Below are 15447 nucleotides of genomic sequence, written 5' to 3' on the forward strand. Positions count from 1 at the left end.
GATCATATAAATTTTATTTTAATATTTCTTTTAATCTATATTTTTGTTGTCTATGTCTTTCTAATTATTTAATTGTAAGATGTTTATACTGCATTGTAAATAACATATTATTTTATATAAGCTTTTAAAAGCAATGTGTACATTCAACTATCATTTTATTTGATATATAAAAATCTAACTACTAAGGTTGCCTTTATATACTACTCGTGTACAATAACATGATATTCAAATCAGAAAACGTCATAATAGTAGTACAAAAACAAGTTAACATTACGAAGCCGTGAATCGAGACTAAAAAACATGAATATAACTATCTCATTTCCTATGAATTCACAAAAAAAAAATGTAACCGGATGAGTACCATGATATTTTGCAATCGTTTATGTGTTTTAAAATATGATATTTAAGGTACCTTGTACACTGTTGCGATCTCTGTTCTTTCTAAGGGAAAGAGTGTAAGGGATTGTAATATAGGTGACACAACAATGTAAAATGTAGATCCACTAAAATTGCAATACCATAGATTTATAACATATAGATACTTAATCCGGAGCACAGAATATAGACGAAAAAAAAAATGCCTCAGCCTAGACGAAGTGAAGACAACTTTCTATAAGTCACGTGATTGTCACGTGACAGTTCCATACATTTATGCTAATTCGTCATGGAATGGCTTCGGAAAGAATGCTCTTTATCTAGCGACAAGGAGTCCTTTTTTTATTAAGTAAATTATATTTGGAAAATCAACTCTAACGTCCAACTTGTATGAAACACTAAATCTATAGATTATATATCTATAAAACAATAATGAATGACATATATTAATATAGAAAGCGTCAAAACCGATATTCAAAAGTGATGTTGTAATAAAAATTACATTAAAATAAACAACAGTTAAGGCTAAAAGAGATTGCATTTACTATTATAATTATTCTAACCAATTGACACTGTATTATTAGGAACCTAATAGAATATATTGAAGTTTCATTCGTTTATCTTCTTCAGTCATATCATTTTATACCATAGATTAATGTACTAATAGACTGGCAATAAATACAAATTAATAAAAAAAAAAATCGTTTTGTTAGAGAAATATTGTAGATAATAAATACATTTTTTTTTTCAGAAACTGACAAATACTAGATAAAGCCAATCTATTAACCCATTATCTTTATACCATAGATAAAAACGTCAAATTGCACAGAATACATATAAAATTCGATTACTACTTCGTAAAGCAAACTAAAAGATCAATTTCCACTTATTTATAAGTTGAGATTTCTCTTTATATTTAATACTAATGATTATTTGTAACATGCATTTCTATATCTTAATAATGTATTCGTTGAATGAAAAATTTCCTCAATATTTCTGCTTAATCTTAAGCATTTCTGATCAACTTATTGTAAAAAAACTAGAGTTACATACATATAGAAATGTCAAAATATTACCGACCAATCAGCTGGCTGTATTATCGACAGTGGCGACACCAACTTCACAATTCTATATAATGGAGTAACTGTTTTAAATGAAATACAAAAAAAAAAACTTATTTTATAGCTTAAAATATCTGCATTTAGATTATTAAAGTAAGGGAAGCGTTGTAGTAACTGTATGATTGATTATATGAAGGTCACGTGACACATTTATAGGTTATGTTCTGGTGACGCAGTACGGAATGGCGCGCAGTATTGAATTGACGACGTCGCAAGCGTCCGGCAGTTGGACAGCCGTACTTGTGTCCAACTGGAAATTATATACAATCAGAAATTTAACTTTATTTATATGTAAAGAATTAGCATTCATTAACAATCTTACTAGTATTTTATAGCACACATAAAAAAATACAATCGAATTTCGACTGTATTTTTTTTTCTTTTAATGAAGGAGGTTATCAATAACCTCCTTCTTTTTGAATTAATACTATGAGCCTCCAGTAACAATGTGATAACCAACGACATACAAGTACTAAAGACAACGTGCACAGAGTATACATAACCACAGACAATAAATTTTGTTAGAACTTAACAGTCGGCTAGTTGGAGGGTTTTTTTAGATCGGCACAACGGATTTGGCTGAAATTTGGCATAGATATAGAACATAGTCTGGATATTAAGTTGTGGTTAGAAGTTACTCTACATATCATCTAGAATCGAGAGATGTTACGTAAGACATGGTAGATGTAATGTCTCTAAACCTTCTTAAAGATCTAGATTCTAGATGTTTAAGGTATACCTGTTGGATGTTCGCGGACTATGCGGTGGTACCGCCGGCGGCCTGCAGCTGCATCTGGCGCTGCATCTGTTCCAGCATCTCCTGCATACGTCGCAGCTCCGCCTCCTGCAAAGCACACATACATACATACAAAAATGTGCATATTAAATTAAACTGTTCTTTATTTAACCTGCAAATATTCACCTTTATGTTACTTTTGAAATAAGCCGTCGGGTTAAATTAGTTTAAACTAGATAAAATCGATATTATATGAGGAGCGTTGGAACAAAAACCGATAAACGCCATTGTTTTTTTATGGAAAAGTGTAAAAATATGACCAAGTTCATGGTTCACAAAAAAATATCGCCAAAATGTGATTCATCGGCTTTTTCTTTTGACGCTCCTCATATAATTGGTTTATTATATTACCTTTTCACGAAGCACGCGTTCACGTTCAGAAGAATCTTCATTAGATCCATTCAGTCCGTTGGAATCAGCCTCACTCAGACCACTCTCAGTTGACCTAAATTATATATAAAATAAACAATAAATAAAATAAAATAAAAATCTTTTATTTCAGGTTTACAACTGGTTGGTACAAAATATCTGGTTAGTAACTGTGAGATTATAAGAACTATAATATTATAAGAAGACAAACCTTAACCTTAAGCATCTTATTAACTACTAAATAATACTTTTTTTTCAAATATCTGATTTACGGCTTTAGATTATTTTTTTTGCCATTATTTTATCAATTTCGTAAAAAATTGTACAATGTTAACCTGAATTTTATGAATGGATTAAATTATAATTATTACTTTTTAACGAAAAAAATGATTTTGCCACGTCTTTTTTTATATAAATGCGAAAGTTTAGATGGATGGACATATATTTGTTAGTAGGTAACTCCAAAATGGCTTAACGGATCTGGGTGAAAAAAGACATAATAGAAATGTCTGAAATAGCGCTTAGCGAATAAGCTACTTACAAAACTTTTTTAATTCCACACGGACGAAGTCATAGACAAAAAGTTATGTTAAATCTATGGATAAATAATGTTTTCTTTACTAACGTGTGTCGCTTAGGTACTTGTCCGTTGCGGGCCAGACGTTCAGAACGATAGTTCTCGTAGTGCACCTCTTGTGTAACTTCCTGCAGGTCCTGCATGTGAGTACTGCACAAATGGACAATCATTTAAACATATCAAATCGTAATTTACACTAAAAAATAGTTCTAAAGCATCGGCAATAGACAATAATCTATTGACAAAGACATTCAGCCGAGGTCTATGGTTTAAGTCGTTACCGATGCCGTATTAAAAGATTTCTCAGGTCTATGGTAAAATGCGTTTGAAATAAGATGAGCGTTAAAGTAATCTATTTATTAATAAATGCTAGAAAAGTATAATTTTAATTATTCTTATTTTTAATTAATACATATAGAACTATAATTATACTCTTTTCAAATGTATTAGGTGTCCAAGGTACAACAACTCTCGTGAAGTTAAGAGCCGCCAAGATATGTAAAAACATTTATACTAGGTACTAATCTAGTAATGGTTGTAACTAACATGAGCATAGTCCTCAGCTTGATGAAGTCACAGTGCTCAGGGTTTTCGACTTCAACAACGCCCCAAGGATAGAGACGGCCTCGTACACGTCGCCCGCGCACCTCCAGCTGCTGCCCGGCACCACACACAGCGAATGGCACAGCAGCCTTCAGCTGACGAACCTGCAGTATACATCTCTACTTACTACCGCACACGTAACTACTAAACATAATCAGTTAACAGAATTGACTAGCAAATTGCACATAGAAATGTAGACAGAGTGTAAAAAACTGTCTCATCGTTTTTTTTACAGAACAAGGTAGCAAACGAGCAAGCGGCCACATGATTTCGACGAAATGGCGAAGCGACCGCTGCCTATGGACCTTTGCAATTGCAGAAGCGTTGCCTAACCTCAATCGACGAAGAAGACGCACAAAAAGAGAATATTTAAACTTCCTATGCATCCTTTCCTAATAAGAATAGGGTGGGAAGGGAAAGAGGACTAAAATTAGGCCTCCAGTACCACACTCATCAGACTGTACTTGGTATTACTTCCACTTCCCGCCTGTCTTCTATATGGTCGTGGTATTTCACCGGGCATCTATCGACATCGGTAAATTTAATTACATCCTGGAGTCAAATTTTTACCTGCTCCTTATAATCTTCGTCCTCATCACTATCGCAGTCCGGCAGCGGATATATCTTGATGCCTTCTCGTTCAATTTCTTCCATCACCTATTGAAAAAAAAATTATAGTAGTTGTGACATCTGGCTATCTATTTGCTCTTTGACTTTAACAATGAAATAGTTGTCAAAGATTACACACATGTAAAATAGGTATCAAAGATAATAAATATGGACTTACTCTAGATTTGAGCCTTTGTACTTCCTTCTTGGTGAGGCAATCTGCTTTAGCAATAACAGGCACAATATTCACTTTGTTATGAAGCTGCTTCATGAACTCAATGTCCAGCGGTTTCAGCCTACAAAGTAATACATACATTCTAGATACCAATACATTGTCAGTAAAGACGAAAATTTAATCCATAATATTTTAAAATTATAAAGAGTAAATGAAACAAAATAATTCTATTTGGTAATGAAAAAAAAATCGAAACCAAATTCGTCATAATCAGATAAATTGTTTACACTATAAACAACCACAGTAAAAATTACAAAAATAAAAGCAGCCATACATAAAAACTTAAATAACTAATCACTATATTTGTGTTGGGCAATCTAATTATAATTTAAAGAAAAAAATAATAATATCAAAACTTGGAATCGAACCTTGAACGTTAACTGGAAACTGTGCCATATCTATCACTTTACATTATTTGCTTGGGTTAATTGCTTACAATGCTAATATATCTATAGGATTACCTTTAAACCTTAACCTACATTCAACTTTGATTCAATTGACATTAATTGAAGACGTAGTAATGTTATACATTATCAAGGGCACACAATACATTCGTGTAATCATTTCTAGATCAACAATATTGTAAATGTTTTCATAATTTGATTACGTTTTAAAAAGTTTATTAAGTTGTAAATTCAGTTTGCCGCTTGCCACCATATGATATAAAAAAAATGGTATGGTATAGTACTATATCTTAAACATTCTGTCATCTTTCTTATACTCTGTGTAAAAACACAGTTTCTTTTTATATCTTTAGGTTGCAAATAAGCAAGGGGCCCATCAATTTAGGGAAATAGTGAAGTGTCCATTGCCCATAGATAGACATCTGCTATTGTAGATGCATTTCCTACCTTTAATCAATGGTGGAGGAGACATAAAAAATTATAGTTCCCCTTCTATGCATCACCTCCTATGACAAATTTTGCATGGTGGAAATACATGGTTCTAATTCTATTGTATAGTCTACATCAGTGGAAATATTGCAATGTTCTTATATTGATAAGTCCTTTATATAAGGGTCAAAGTAACAAATCGATTTTGACTTTTTTATATTAAAAACTATGTCTTAGTGTATGCACTAAACACAAATACACATTTACAGGTACCTGTAAATGTATATAAAGTAACAGGACCTATGCGGCCTATTTTCATATATGGTTGAAACTTTGAGAGCCTCTTCTATAAAGTTGTCAATGCACATTGGTCCTTATTCGTAGGTGCCATCGATATATAGCAATCTGGTGGTTAGTGATTCAAGAGTCTATAGGAATAAGGATCTTACCCATGTCCAAAAGGCGATATGAAGTAGAAGCAGCAATGTATGCGGTTGTCGACGATGTTCCGACGATTGAGGCCGCTCTCGTCGCGTAAGAATCTCTCAAACTGTTCATCTATATATTGTATTATTGACTGAAAAAAAAAATGTGTTTTTTATATGATATACTTTCCATCCCACCCTTTTTCAATTAAGGAGAAGATGGGGGAGGTAGAGTTAATTATATGTTTAACTTGGAATGCGTAATTTAGTAATCACTACATTATCTATTTACATCAATTTAATTTATGACATTATTATGGTAACCATTATGGACATATCAGTTAACCATAGCTTGTTTGCCTTGTGAAATAAAAAAAATATGATTCTAAAGGAATTGTATACTTGTAGTCGCCCATTGGTCGAAAGTCGACCATAATTCGTAATTAAATATTTTTTTCCACATTAACTTCATCTGTCAATTTTTTTTTTACAAGATAAGGGGGCAAACAAACGACGGAAACACCAAGAGGAATGTAAAGCACTTTAAAGTATTGGCTTAATTTTTATGTCAAATCTACATCAAGAGTAACCCTTAATAAGCATTTATGACTCTAAATAGGGCAAATAAACTTACTCGGAAGCAATCAGTGTTATCAATAGCATCACCATATCCAGGTGTATCCACAACTGTCAATCTGAGTTTCACTCCCCTCTCCTCAATCTCCACAGTTGATGCATCCAATTTTACAGTTTGATTTGTTTTCTCTAAAAAAAAAAAGACAATTAGTAAAAAACTACTACAATTAGTTTTAAATTTTCAATAAAATTTATGGGATATATAAGTTTTTTTAATAACTAATTTGAGTAAAATTACAGACTCAATTGAGTAGTATAATCATTACATATTTTTCTTTTCTATGTTTCTCCCGTCTTTTATATGTATAATGTACCTACTACAGCTCAGTTCAAAGTAAATACATAATATGATAACAAACTTTATAAATAGATATCAAATGACTATAAATCTTACAATGTCTGTAACATAGGCCCTCATAACATTGAATAATACAATTGTATCTGGAAGCGAGAGTCCAAAAGACTAAATATTTTTCTCGCTTATAGAGGTTTCTCTCTAACTTGAGTCCTTTGCTTATGAAGGTAGTCCAGAGAGAACAAACAGATAGATAAAGATAACTATTTTCATTGACTTACCAGTAGCATCAGGTATGACACGTTCAGGATATAAGTCAGTAAGGAACAGAGAATTTACAAGTGTCGATTTCCCCAAACCACTCTCTCCAACCACCATTAGAGTGAATTCAAAGCCCTTCTTTACTGACTTACGGTGCACTTGATTTGGTAAGTTGGCAAAACCAACATAACCAGGAGTCTCCAAGTTTGCGAACTGTTTAAGAAAAATATATATCAAATATATTGTAATTTAACTTAGATTTCTTAGATGTTAATTCTTAATGCTTTACTAATTAAGGTAATATCTACAGCTTCAGATATCTTACTTGTAATTTTTTTATGATCATATTAAATAGTTCATTGTCCCAAATCTTACTAATATTATAAATGGGAATGTTTAGATGGATGGATGTTTTTAAGAAGGTATCTATAGAACTGGTGAACCGATCTTGCTGAAATTTGGCATAAATGCAGAACATAGTCTGGAAGAACACATAGGCTACTAATTTACTTTTTTTTAAATTCCGCACGGACGGAGTCGCAGGCGACAGCTAGTGGTTTATATAAATTGTTTCCCTTTATTGATGACCTATAAAGTTTAAGTCTTAAATCATATCATACTTGACTACTAGTGAGTCATAGGCTATGTTTACTAAATTAACATTACACTTAATGAGCTCCGATAAGCGAAGCGACTACGTACAACTTACAAAAAAGCAATTATTTCAATTTACCGTAAAAAAATTAACGACCCAGTTTAGTATGTTTCTACCAACATTCATTTGATAAATATTCAGGCAACGCACGTTAACATTATCACGTATCCGGCCCTAACTGTATCGAGTTCTAATTTACCAAAAGAATAAAAAAACTGTTACAAATGCGATTAAATAAGGTTCCTTGTGCATTTATTTGTCGATAACGTAGTCACAAATATTATACCGTTGAGATTCCTTATGATAATAGCCATTATGAAACATCAAAGTGCATAAAACAACAAAAAGAAACTACGTTATTACTCACATTCTTTGCGTTTTCGTTAGCCATTTTCTCTTCGCTCTCACTATAATATCGGGTCAGTTCAAGAATTTACTGGCTGGTATTGTACGTGTTATGTTTAAAAATAATATTTACTTTGTTTCCTCGTTGTAAATTCAAATGTTATTAATAATCAATTGCAATAGAGCACTCTTACTCATTATCCTGAAACAATTTATCAAACATTTGTTTGACTTGATGTGACAGATGGGGAACAGCTTAAAGGGATGTACGATAGATATACACATGAGTACAAACGAGTCGAACGGTACCAAATTTTCTAATTATGTCTGTTGCGTTGGGTATGTGTTTCAAAATCGGAACACTGAATCGCTTAAAAACATTCTGAATCATCATTTTACTTGTTACGTGTGTAAAAAGTAAAAAGAAAAAAATTATTTAAAATTTAGTAAAATCCATTGTGTAAAACAACAACAGGAATTATTTCCTACAGTATAAAATCGCTTTTTTTCTATCGTTGTCTATATCCATTCTCTTATTTATTTATTCTTTGATTGTGTTCTTGACATTAAGTTTTGACTTTTACAAATGTCAAATAGAAAGATAATTGATTAAGAAATTAAGCCAAAAGTATCTGCAATTTTCAGTTTAAATTAATAATATAAGCGGAGAATATTGCAGCAACTAATGAAATGGCTACATCTAGTGATACATCGGATCAAAACGTGAAATCAAGACGCCCAGCTGGTAATAAATAGCATTGAAATATGTCACCTGATTTTAGTTTATTGATTTCAAGACTAAAAGTTAATTAATCGTTCCGCAGAATCAGCGTTTAAACAACAACGTTTGCCTGCATGGCAGCCTATTTTAACTGCAGGAACTGTTTTGCCGACGTTTTTCGTAATTGGAATAGCTTTTATTCCAGTAGGAATTGGATTACTATACTTTTCTGATGAGGTAAGATACAAAAATAGTTTTGTTTATACTTGTTCTTATCATCCGACAATAGCAGCATTAATTGCTCTAAATGACTGTAGTGAGGTAGACTTACATTTAGTGTGCTAATAAATGAACTCCCTATTATGGTTATGGCTTTTAAAAATTTATTTGGTATGGAAATAAAAATTAGAAAACAAAACATTCTCAACTGGTAATCTATATCTATATATATAAAAGAAAGTCGTGTTAGTTACACTATTTATAACTCAAGAACGGCTGAATCGATTTGACTGAAAATTGGTGGGCAGGTAGCTTAGAACTAGGAAACGGACATAGAATAATTTTTACCCCGTTTTCTATTTTTTATTCCGCGCGGACGGAGTCGCGGGTAAAAGCTAGTTTAAGATAAAAGAACAGTGTAAAATCTTTTTGTTGAATATCTTTTTTTATTTCATTTACAAAAAGGTGAAAGAACATGTAATAGATTACACAAAATGCATGAAATTGAATGAAAACATAACTTGTGCTGAATATATAAAGAAGAATGATATGGACTCATGTATATGTCAAATTAATTTCAATTTGACTGAGGACTTCAAGAGGGATGTCTATTTTTACTATGGTCTTAGCAACTATTACCAGAATCACAGGAGATATGTTAAATCCAGGTAAAGTACAGTTTTCTCATGTTGTGCATATTGTAAAAGTTGGTTTACACTGTCAAAATAATTGTAAAGAAAAATATCATAAATCCTCAGAAAAAAAAGAAGTAAAATATGTCTCAATAAATTTATTATTATTTATTCATAAATATATTTAACCAAATAACACTACCATTATTTTAATTAACATGAATCTGAAAAAAAAGTTAAAAAAAAATTTTAAAAATTTTTGCATTTAAAATTATTTATTAATCAGGAAATAATTTAGTACATAATTTTATTTTACTTGACAAAATAGCTAGCAAGGCTATATATAAAACAGCGCATACAATCTGATTTAACAGGGATGACAGTCAACTCCGTGGACAACTATCGTTGACACCATCATCAGACTGCGATCCATTTGGCTATGCTGAAGAAGATGGCAAGTTGAAACCTGTTGCTCCATGTGGCGCTATAGCTAATTCCATGTTTAATGGTAAGTTTCGATTTCATTTGCCTCATATTTATCATTTTGAAAGTAATAAGAGACAATATAACAGTAATATCATCATGTTCTCCCTGGCCTTTTACATACCGTTGGCATACCGTTGGCACACAAGGTTTTATAAGCTTTAAGTTTTAGCTTAAGTTTTTATGGCCAACCGCCTGCCTGTCGCCAACTCTACTTGGAAGCCAATGTAACAGTAATGTGATAGTTAATTAATGTAACTTCTTAAGTTTGTCTATTTTATATAATAAATCTTTATAAGAGAACTAGCTTTTACTTGTGACTCCGTTGCGCTAAAAAAATATGTAGCCTACATGTTTTTCTGGATTATGATCTATGTATATCTAAGCCAAATTTCAGTAAAATCTGTTGAGCCATTCTGCAGATAACTTTTAACAAACATCCAAACTTTCATATTTGTAATATAAGTGAGATTTCAAATATTAGTAAGATTTCAGTGTTTTCATTTTGTTCTATTTGTGCAAATGGAAAGAGACTTGAATTTATCACTGAATAATTCTGGTGGAAAATGTTTACACGATTTTTACAAATGTTTCCTTTTTTATTTCAAGATACCTTGATGGTGCGTTCTCTGGATTGGGACATTGAAGTACCAGTGTTACGGACAGGTATCGCTTGGACATCCGACAAAGATATCAAGTTCCGTAATCCACCTGGAGATTTGAAAACTGGTAACAATTAAAAAATTTCCCTCTACAGTTCAAATGAAAAATATAGTATTTAAACATTTAATTGTGTATTTTATATATTTTATTGTGTGTTTTCAATTGTGTCCTTGTCTTAATACTACAATGTATTTGATAACTTCAAAAGGGTATAATTGTAGTTTATTTTTTTAGCATTTGCAAACTTCACAAAACCCGTTAACTGGAGACGTCCGGTGTGGCAATTGGATCTTAATAATACTGATAACAATGGTTTTCAGGTAAATTACTGTATAATTAATAAAAAATAATTAATAATGACAACACAGGAATTAAATTACAAAAAAATGTCTTGATATATACAGGGTGTCCATAGATGATATGCAAAAAAAATGTAAAAGAACGGCATTAGTTTTAATACTGTCTAGTTGTCGCTTATAATCTATGCGACGTAGAAAGTTACATGTTTTATGTGATGATTGTATATGGAACTCTTTTCACCTGGGTTGATATTTTTCCTTCCATTTGTCACACTTTTACATCAAGTTTGTGACTTCTTTCTTATTGTGTTGTACTGTTTCTTTTTTTTTAATATCAGTGTATTTGTAACAGAATGAAGACTTAATAGTATGGATGCGAACGGCCGCGTTACCTACGTTTAGGAAGTTATACCGACGTGTAGATCATTCTCAGTACGGCTTCAGTACCGGACTTGTTAAAGGACCATATCTATTGCGAGTTGAATATAGTGAGTTTTATTTTTAAATGTGTACTATATTTTATGCTTTCTGAACCCGACATGTACTTTATTGCTGAATATGAATATAATATTTTAATAAAAATATTATCTGATGTCATGTCTAAGTAAAATTTTAATTAAACCTGATATTTTTGATTTTTTTTGCTTACAATTCTAAGAACACCCTTATAGTACTTATAATTACTAACAGTGATTTAAAAAGGGTACATATAATAGAGTAAAAATTAACTGTTTTATATTTTTTTATCATTTGTTTTTTATCAAAAGATTGACATTTTTTTTTCAATTCAACAGATTACCCTGTGACAGACTTCGATGGCACTAAATCGTTTATAATATCTACTACTTCGTTACTTGGTGGCAAGAATCCATTCCTCGGTGTGGCATATGTCGTGGTTGGCACACTATGCCTACTGCTTGGCATAGTACTCCTTGTTATCCATGTTAGATGCTCTCGAAGGTGAGTCTTTTTTAATATTATAATTTAAAAAAAGTTACAACTCTTATGAGATATAACTTTTTTCGTCGAATTGTTTGATTTGTGGCCGTGTCTTTCCCCTAATAAAGGTTTTTCCAAATATCTTTGTGGTTATCCTTGAGTTGTAAACTTGATTTGTCATTTTGTTCTGCGTAGTGACTTGTACTATTTTCTGAGCCGTAAAGATATTTGAAAATTGCTATATCTATTATTGTAGTACCTTATTTTTTGTATGCTACGATATCTTGTATGTTTAAAAGTTAGCAACAATAACGAAATTGTTTGGTTTTTATGGGATTAGTTTAGTTCTTAATATGTTAGCAATAATTGGTGCCAACTTTTTAAATATTATTAAAAAGTTGTCAATAATTGGATTAACAGTATTTAAAAAGTTGGCACTAATTATTGACAACTTTTTAATAGTATTTAAAAAGTTGGTACCAATTATTGCCAACAAACTATTATAAATGATTCTTTTATAAACATTAACGTAGTTCTAACCTAGTATATATATGGTATATGTTAAGTCATTTTTTTTAATTATATAAATGAAAATTGTGTTAAAATCAGATACCCACCTCCTATCGCTCATACGTATTTTGTGGACGAACAGACAACCTCACACAATGTTAATGAGTATTCGTAAGTTTTTTTGTTTGTTTTGGAGTTACAAAGATATATATTATGTACATAACTTTGATAGAATTCATTTTGGTTTTTTTCTAACCTTAAATAGTTTAGTTATTCTGTGTTACTTTTTTTTTTAAATCATGCATAGGACATAGCTCCATTTAATCTATTAACTATGTCAGAATCATCGTAGACAGAGATAGTAAATTTTCACTTTTCATTTAGAATGACACATTTTTTTATATGTATGTATCTAATATTTTTACTTTTGTTTCCTTTGAGTTTTACTAGGTATTGTTTAAAGTAACGATTAAAAAGTTAGTACATCAGCAGTGAAAATTATTTTGATTTTGAAACTTCAAGTTCAAGTTGAAACTTCCTAATGAAGGACAATTTTGACATTGAAATTATATTAATATGGCAAACAAGCTAGCGGTCAACTAAATCCGCTGAAATAGCGAAGCGACCGCTGCCCATAGACATCAATCTCAAGACGAAGGAGGGGATGCGCAGAAACAGGATGTTTCCACTTATCTGTTCTTTCACTTCTCCTTCCTAACCTTTTTCTTATAAAGGACTAGCTTTTACCCGCGACTCCGTCCGAGCGGAATTAAAAATAGGAAAAGGGGTAAAAATTATCCTATGTCCGTTTCCTAGTTCTAAGCTACTTGCCCACCAATTTTCAGTCAAATCGATTCAGCCGTTCTTGAGTTATAAATTGTGTAACTAACACGACTTTCTTTTATATATATAGATGAGAAGGAAAACAGGACTGTAATTAGGCCTTTGGTACACACACTCGTCAGACTGTACGCAGGACTGTACTGAGGTCTGTCTTCTGTGTGGTCGTGGTATTGCACCGGACGAGTCGGCAAAATTTGTGCAACAGATGTTGCTGTCGTCTACCATTGTTTCAAAACTTCGGTTATATATAAAATTATATTTATTTCTGTATGTTTCAGCACAACTGAGATGATCAACGTCAATCCTCGTACACCGTACTCTTAAGGATACTCCGAAATATTTACAGTATTATGCTGGATTTAAATTTTTATTTGGTTTTATATTTATTTATCGTACTTAAATATTTTTTACAAAAATTACATAAACAGTTAGACCTTTTTTTAACGTCAATTTTAATTACAGAAAAAGAAATTATTTAATGTCCAATTTTAAGATTGGAACGATGAATTTATTGATAGAAGCGATTTATCAAATCGGAAATCTTACAAAACCGTGCATTTCTTGCAAAAAGAACATTATGATATGTTTTTGCATATGTTTCCTAAATGGAAACGTGTGATAATATTTCTTTTGCATTTGTTTTAGAACATAAAAAAAAAACCTTTTTACTATCTAATTGTTAGAAATCACCTGCACCCTAGTTAATAAATTATTTTAAATAACTTCGAAATTGAGTTTTTAAATTACTTTATTATTTATTTTAATTATTTGGTCACCCTACACTTTTTTATATGATTCAGAATTACTTTTAGTAAATTGTAGGGTGGCCAAATTTATATATTTAAATGTATATTTAGATACATTTATTGTGAAATTGTGATTATTCAGTATTTTGTTGAATTTTAGTAGTTGTTTTTGTAACCTAAATGTTTGTCATGTTCCGACATAACTTTATTACTGTGGGTTTCGACTGAAGTGACGTATTGACTCATATTGTCTCTCTTTTCTTCAAAATGAATGTACCGGATGACAATATGTGGCAATATAAGTGTCATTGTAGTCGAAACCAACTATTATGTCTGATTTACATTATGCCAGTACAGTAAGACAGTAGCGCTCAAAGTCATCGCTGACATACAACTGCTATAATGTAAACACTAACTGGCGCCAGTGAGCCAAAACATGACAGGCCAGTGCTATTATCTTACTGTACTGGCATAATGTAAATTTATGTTACAATCTGTATTTTAAATATTAAGTGCCTTTAACATTTTTTTTTAGGTTAGAATTTTAGATCACTTTAAATTTCAAACACTTATATGGATCTTAGAAATAACACTTTGATTTAACGAGATATTTAGATGTGTAGTTTATTTTAGTAGTAGCACTACTTTTATTTGTAAATGTCTTTATTTAAAAAAATACCGTAGAAAACGCTTAGTATGTTTGTATTGTAACTATATACATTGGGGTTAAACAGCCTTTGAAAAAGTTAATTTTTTAAACCTCAATTCACTCAAATAGCGAAATGACCTCTGCCCATAGATATATGCAATTGCAGATGCGTTACCTACTTTTAATTAACAGAGGAAGGGACACACATAAAGAGAGATATTTCCCCTTCCTATGCCCCCGCGAAAATATTGATACTGATGTTTACTAATGACGGGATAGATTACTGCGCGTGCTGTATAACATGAAACCTAAGGATACAATATTGTGACGTCATGTGACTATTTTATAACGATCATATATAATAAATGCATTTGTTTATTTTTAAATACAGTCTGTAATTTATTAAAAATGTCTTAATTCTTATTGTTGCAAATAATAAACGTTTAGAAATTATATCGCTACATTTTTTTAATACATGATAACTCCCGATGTCTATTAGTATATGAAACTAGCTTTTACCCGCGACTCCGTCCGCGCGGAATAAAAAATAGAAAACGGGGTAAAAATTATCCTATGTCCGTTTCCTGGTTCTAAGCTACCTGCCCACC

General features: G+C 31.4%; 2 protein-coding genes across 3 annotated transcripts; one reads left to right on the forward strand and one right to left on the reverse strand.

The window, feature by feature from the left end:
- Nucleotides 1-1383: 1383 nt before the first annotated feature.
- Nucleotides 1384-8418, reverse strand: LOC106714521 (septin-1). The gene is made up of 11 exons (XM_045683165.1): nt 8158-8418; nt 7156-7348; nt 6578-6708; nt 5968-6095; nt 4629-4746; nt 4412-4498; nt 3785-3945; nt 3287-3388; nt 2644-2737; nt 2236-2340; nt 1384-1746 (listed from the first exon to the last, which is right to left on the reverse strand). The coding sequence occupies exons 1-10, from the start codon at nt 8179-8181 to the stop codon at nt 2254-2256; spliced, it is 1125 nt and encodes a 374-aa protein (XP_045539121.1). The 5' UTR covers nt 8182-8418; the 3' UTR covers nt 1384-1746; nt 2236-2253.
- Nucleotides 8419-8697: 279 nt separating this feature from the next.
- On the forward strand, nt 8698-13825 carry LOC106714520 (cell cycle control protein 50A). Of its 2 annotated transcripts, XM_045683232.1 has the most exons (10): nt 8698-8880; nt 8960-9093; nt 9541-9743; nt 10082-10215; nt 10800-10919; nt 11088-11173; nt 11505-11640; nt 11947-12112; nt 12701-12772; nt 13723-13825. In XM_045683232.1, exons 1-10 carry the CDS (start codon nt 8826-8828, stop codon nt 13766-13768), a joined length of 1152 nt encoding a protein of 383 aa, XP_045539188.1. In that variant the 5' UTR covers nt 8698-8825; the 3' UTR covers nt 13769-13825. The 2 variants fall into 2 exon arrangements, with proteins under 2 accessions (XP_045539188.1, XP_045539189.1); XM_045683233.1 differs by lacking the exon at nt 12701-12772 and having other exon boundaries at nt 13723-13824.
- The last annotated feature ends 1622 nt before the right edge of the window (nt 13826-15447 follow it).

Source organism: Papilio machaon, chromosome 21 (assembly GCF_912999745.1).
Source record: "Papilio machaon chromosome 21, ilPapMach1.1, whole genome shotgun sequence".
NCBI classification, from domain to species: domain Eukaryota; kingdom Metazoa; phylum Arthropoda; class Insecta; order Lepidoptera; family Papilionidae; genus Papilio; species Papilio machaon.

What these genes read in the sequence shown, in the direction of transcription:
- LOC106714521 (XM_045683165.1), bottom strand. Translation starts at nt 8,181, where the DNA reads ATGGCTAACGAAAACGCAAAGAAT. An exon ending in TGTCATACCTGATGCTACTG is followed by an intron (nt 6,709 to 7,155) that starts GTAAGTCAATGA and finishes TTTTTTTTTTAG; the next exon opens with AGAAAACAAATCAAACTGTA. An exon ending in ATATCGCCTTTTGGACATGG is followed by an intron (nt 4,747 to 5,967) that starts GTAAGATCCTTA and finishes ATTACTTTGTAG; the next exon opens with GCTGAAACCGCTGGACATTG.
- LOC106714520 (XM_045683232.1), top strand. Translation starts at nt 8,826, where the DNA reads ATGGCTACATCTAGTGATACATCGGATCAAAACGTGAAATCAAGACGC. An exon ending in TACTATACTTTTCTGATGAG is followed by an intron (nt 9,094 to 9,540) that starts GTAAGATACAAA and finishes ATTTACAAAAAG; the next exon opens with GTGAAAGAACATGTAATAGA. An exon ending in AGCTAATTCCATGTTTAATG is followed by an intron (nt 10,216 to 10,799) that starts GTAAGTTTCGAT and finishes TTTTATTTCAAG; the next exon opens with ATACCTTGATGGTGCGTTCT.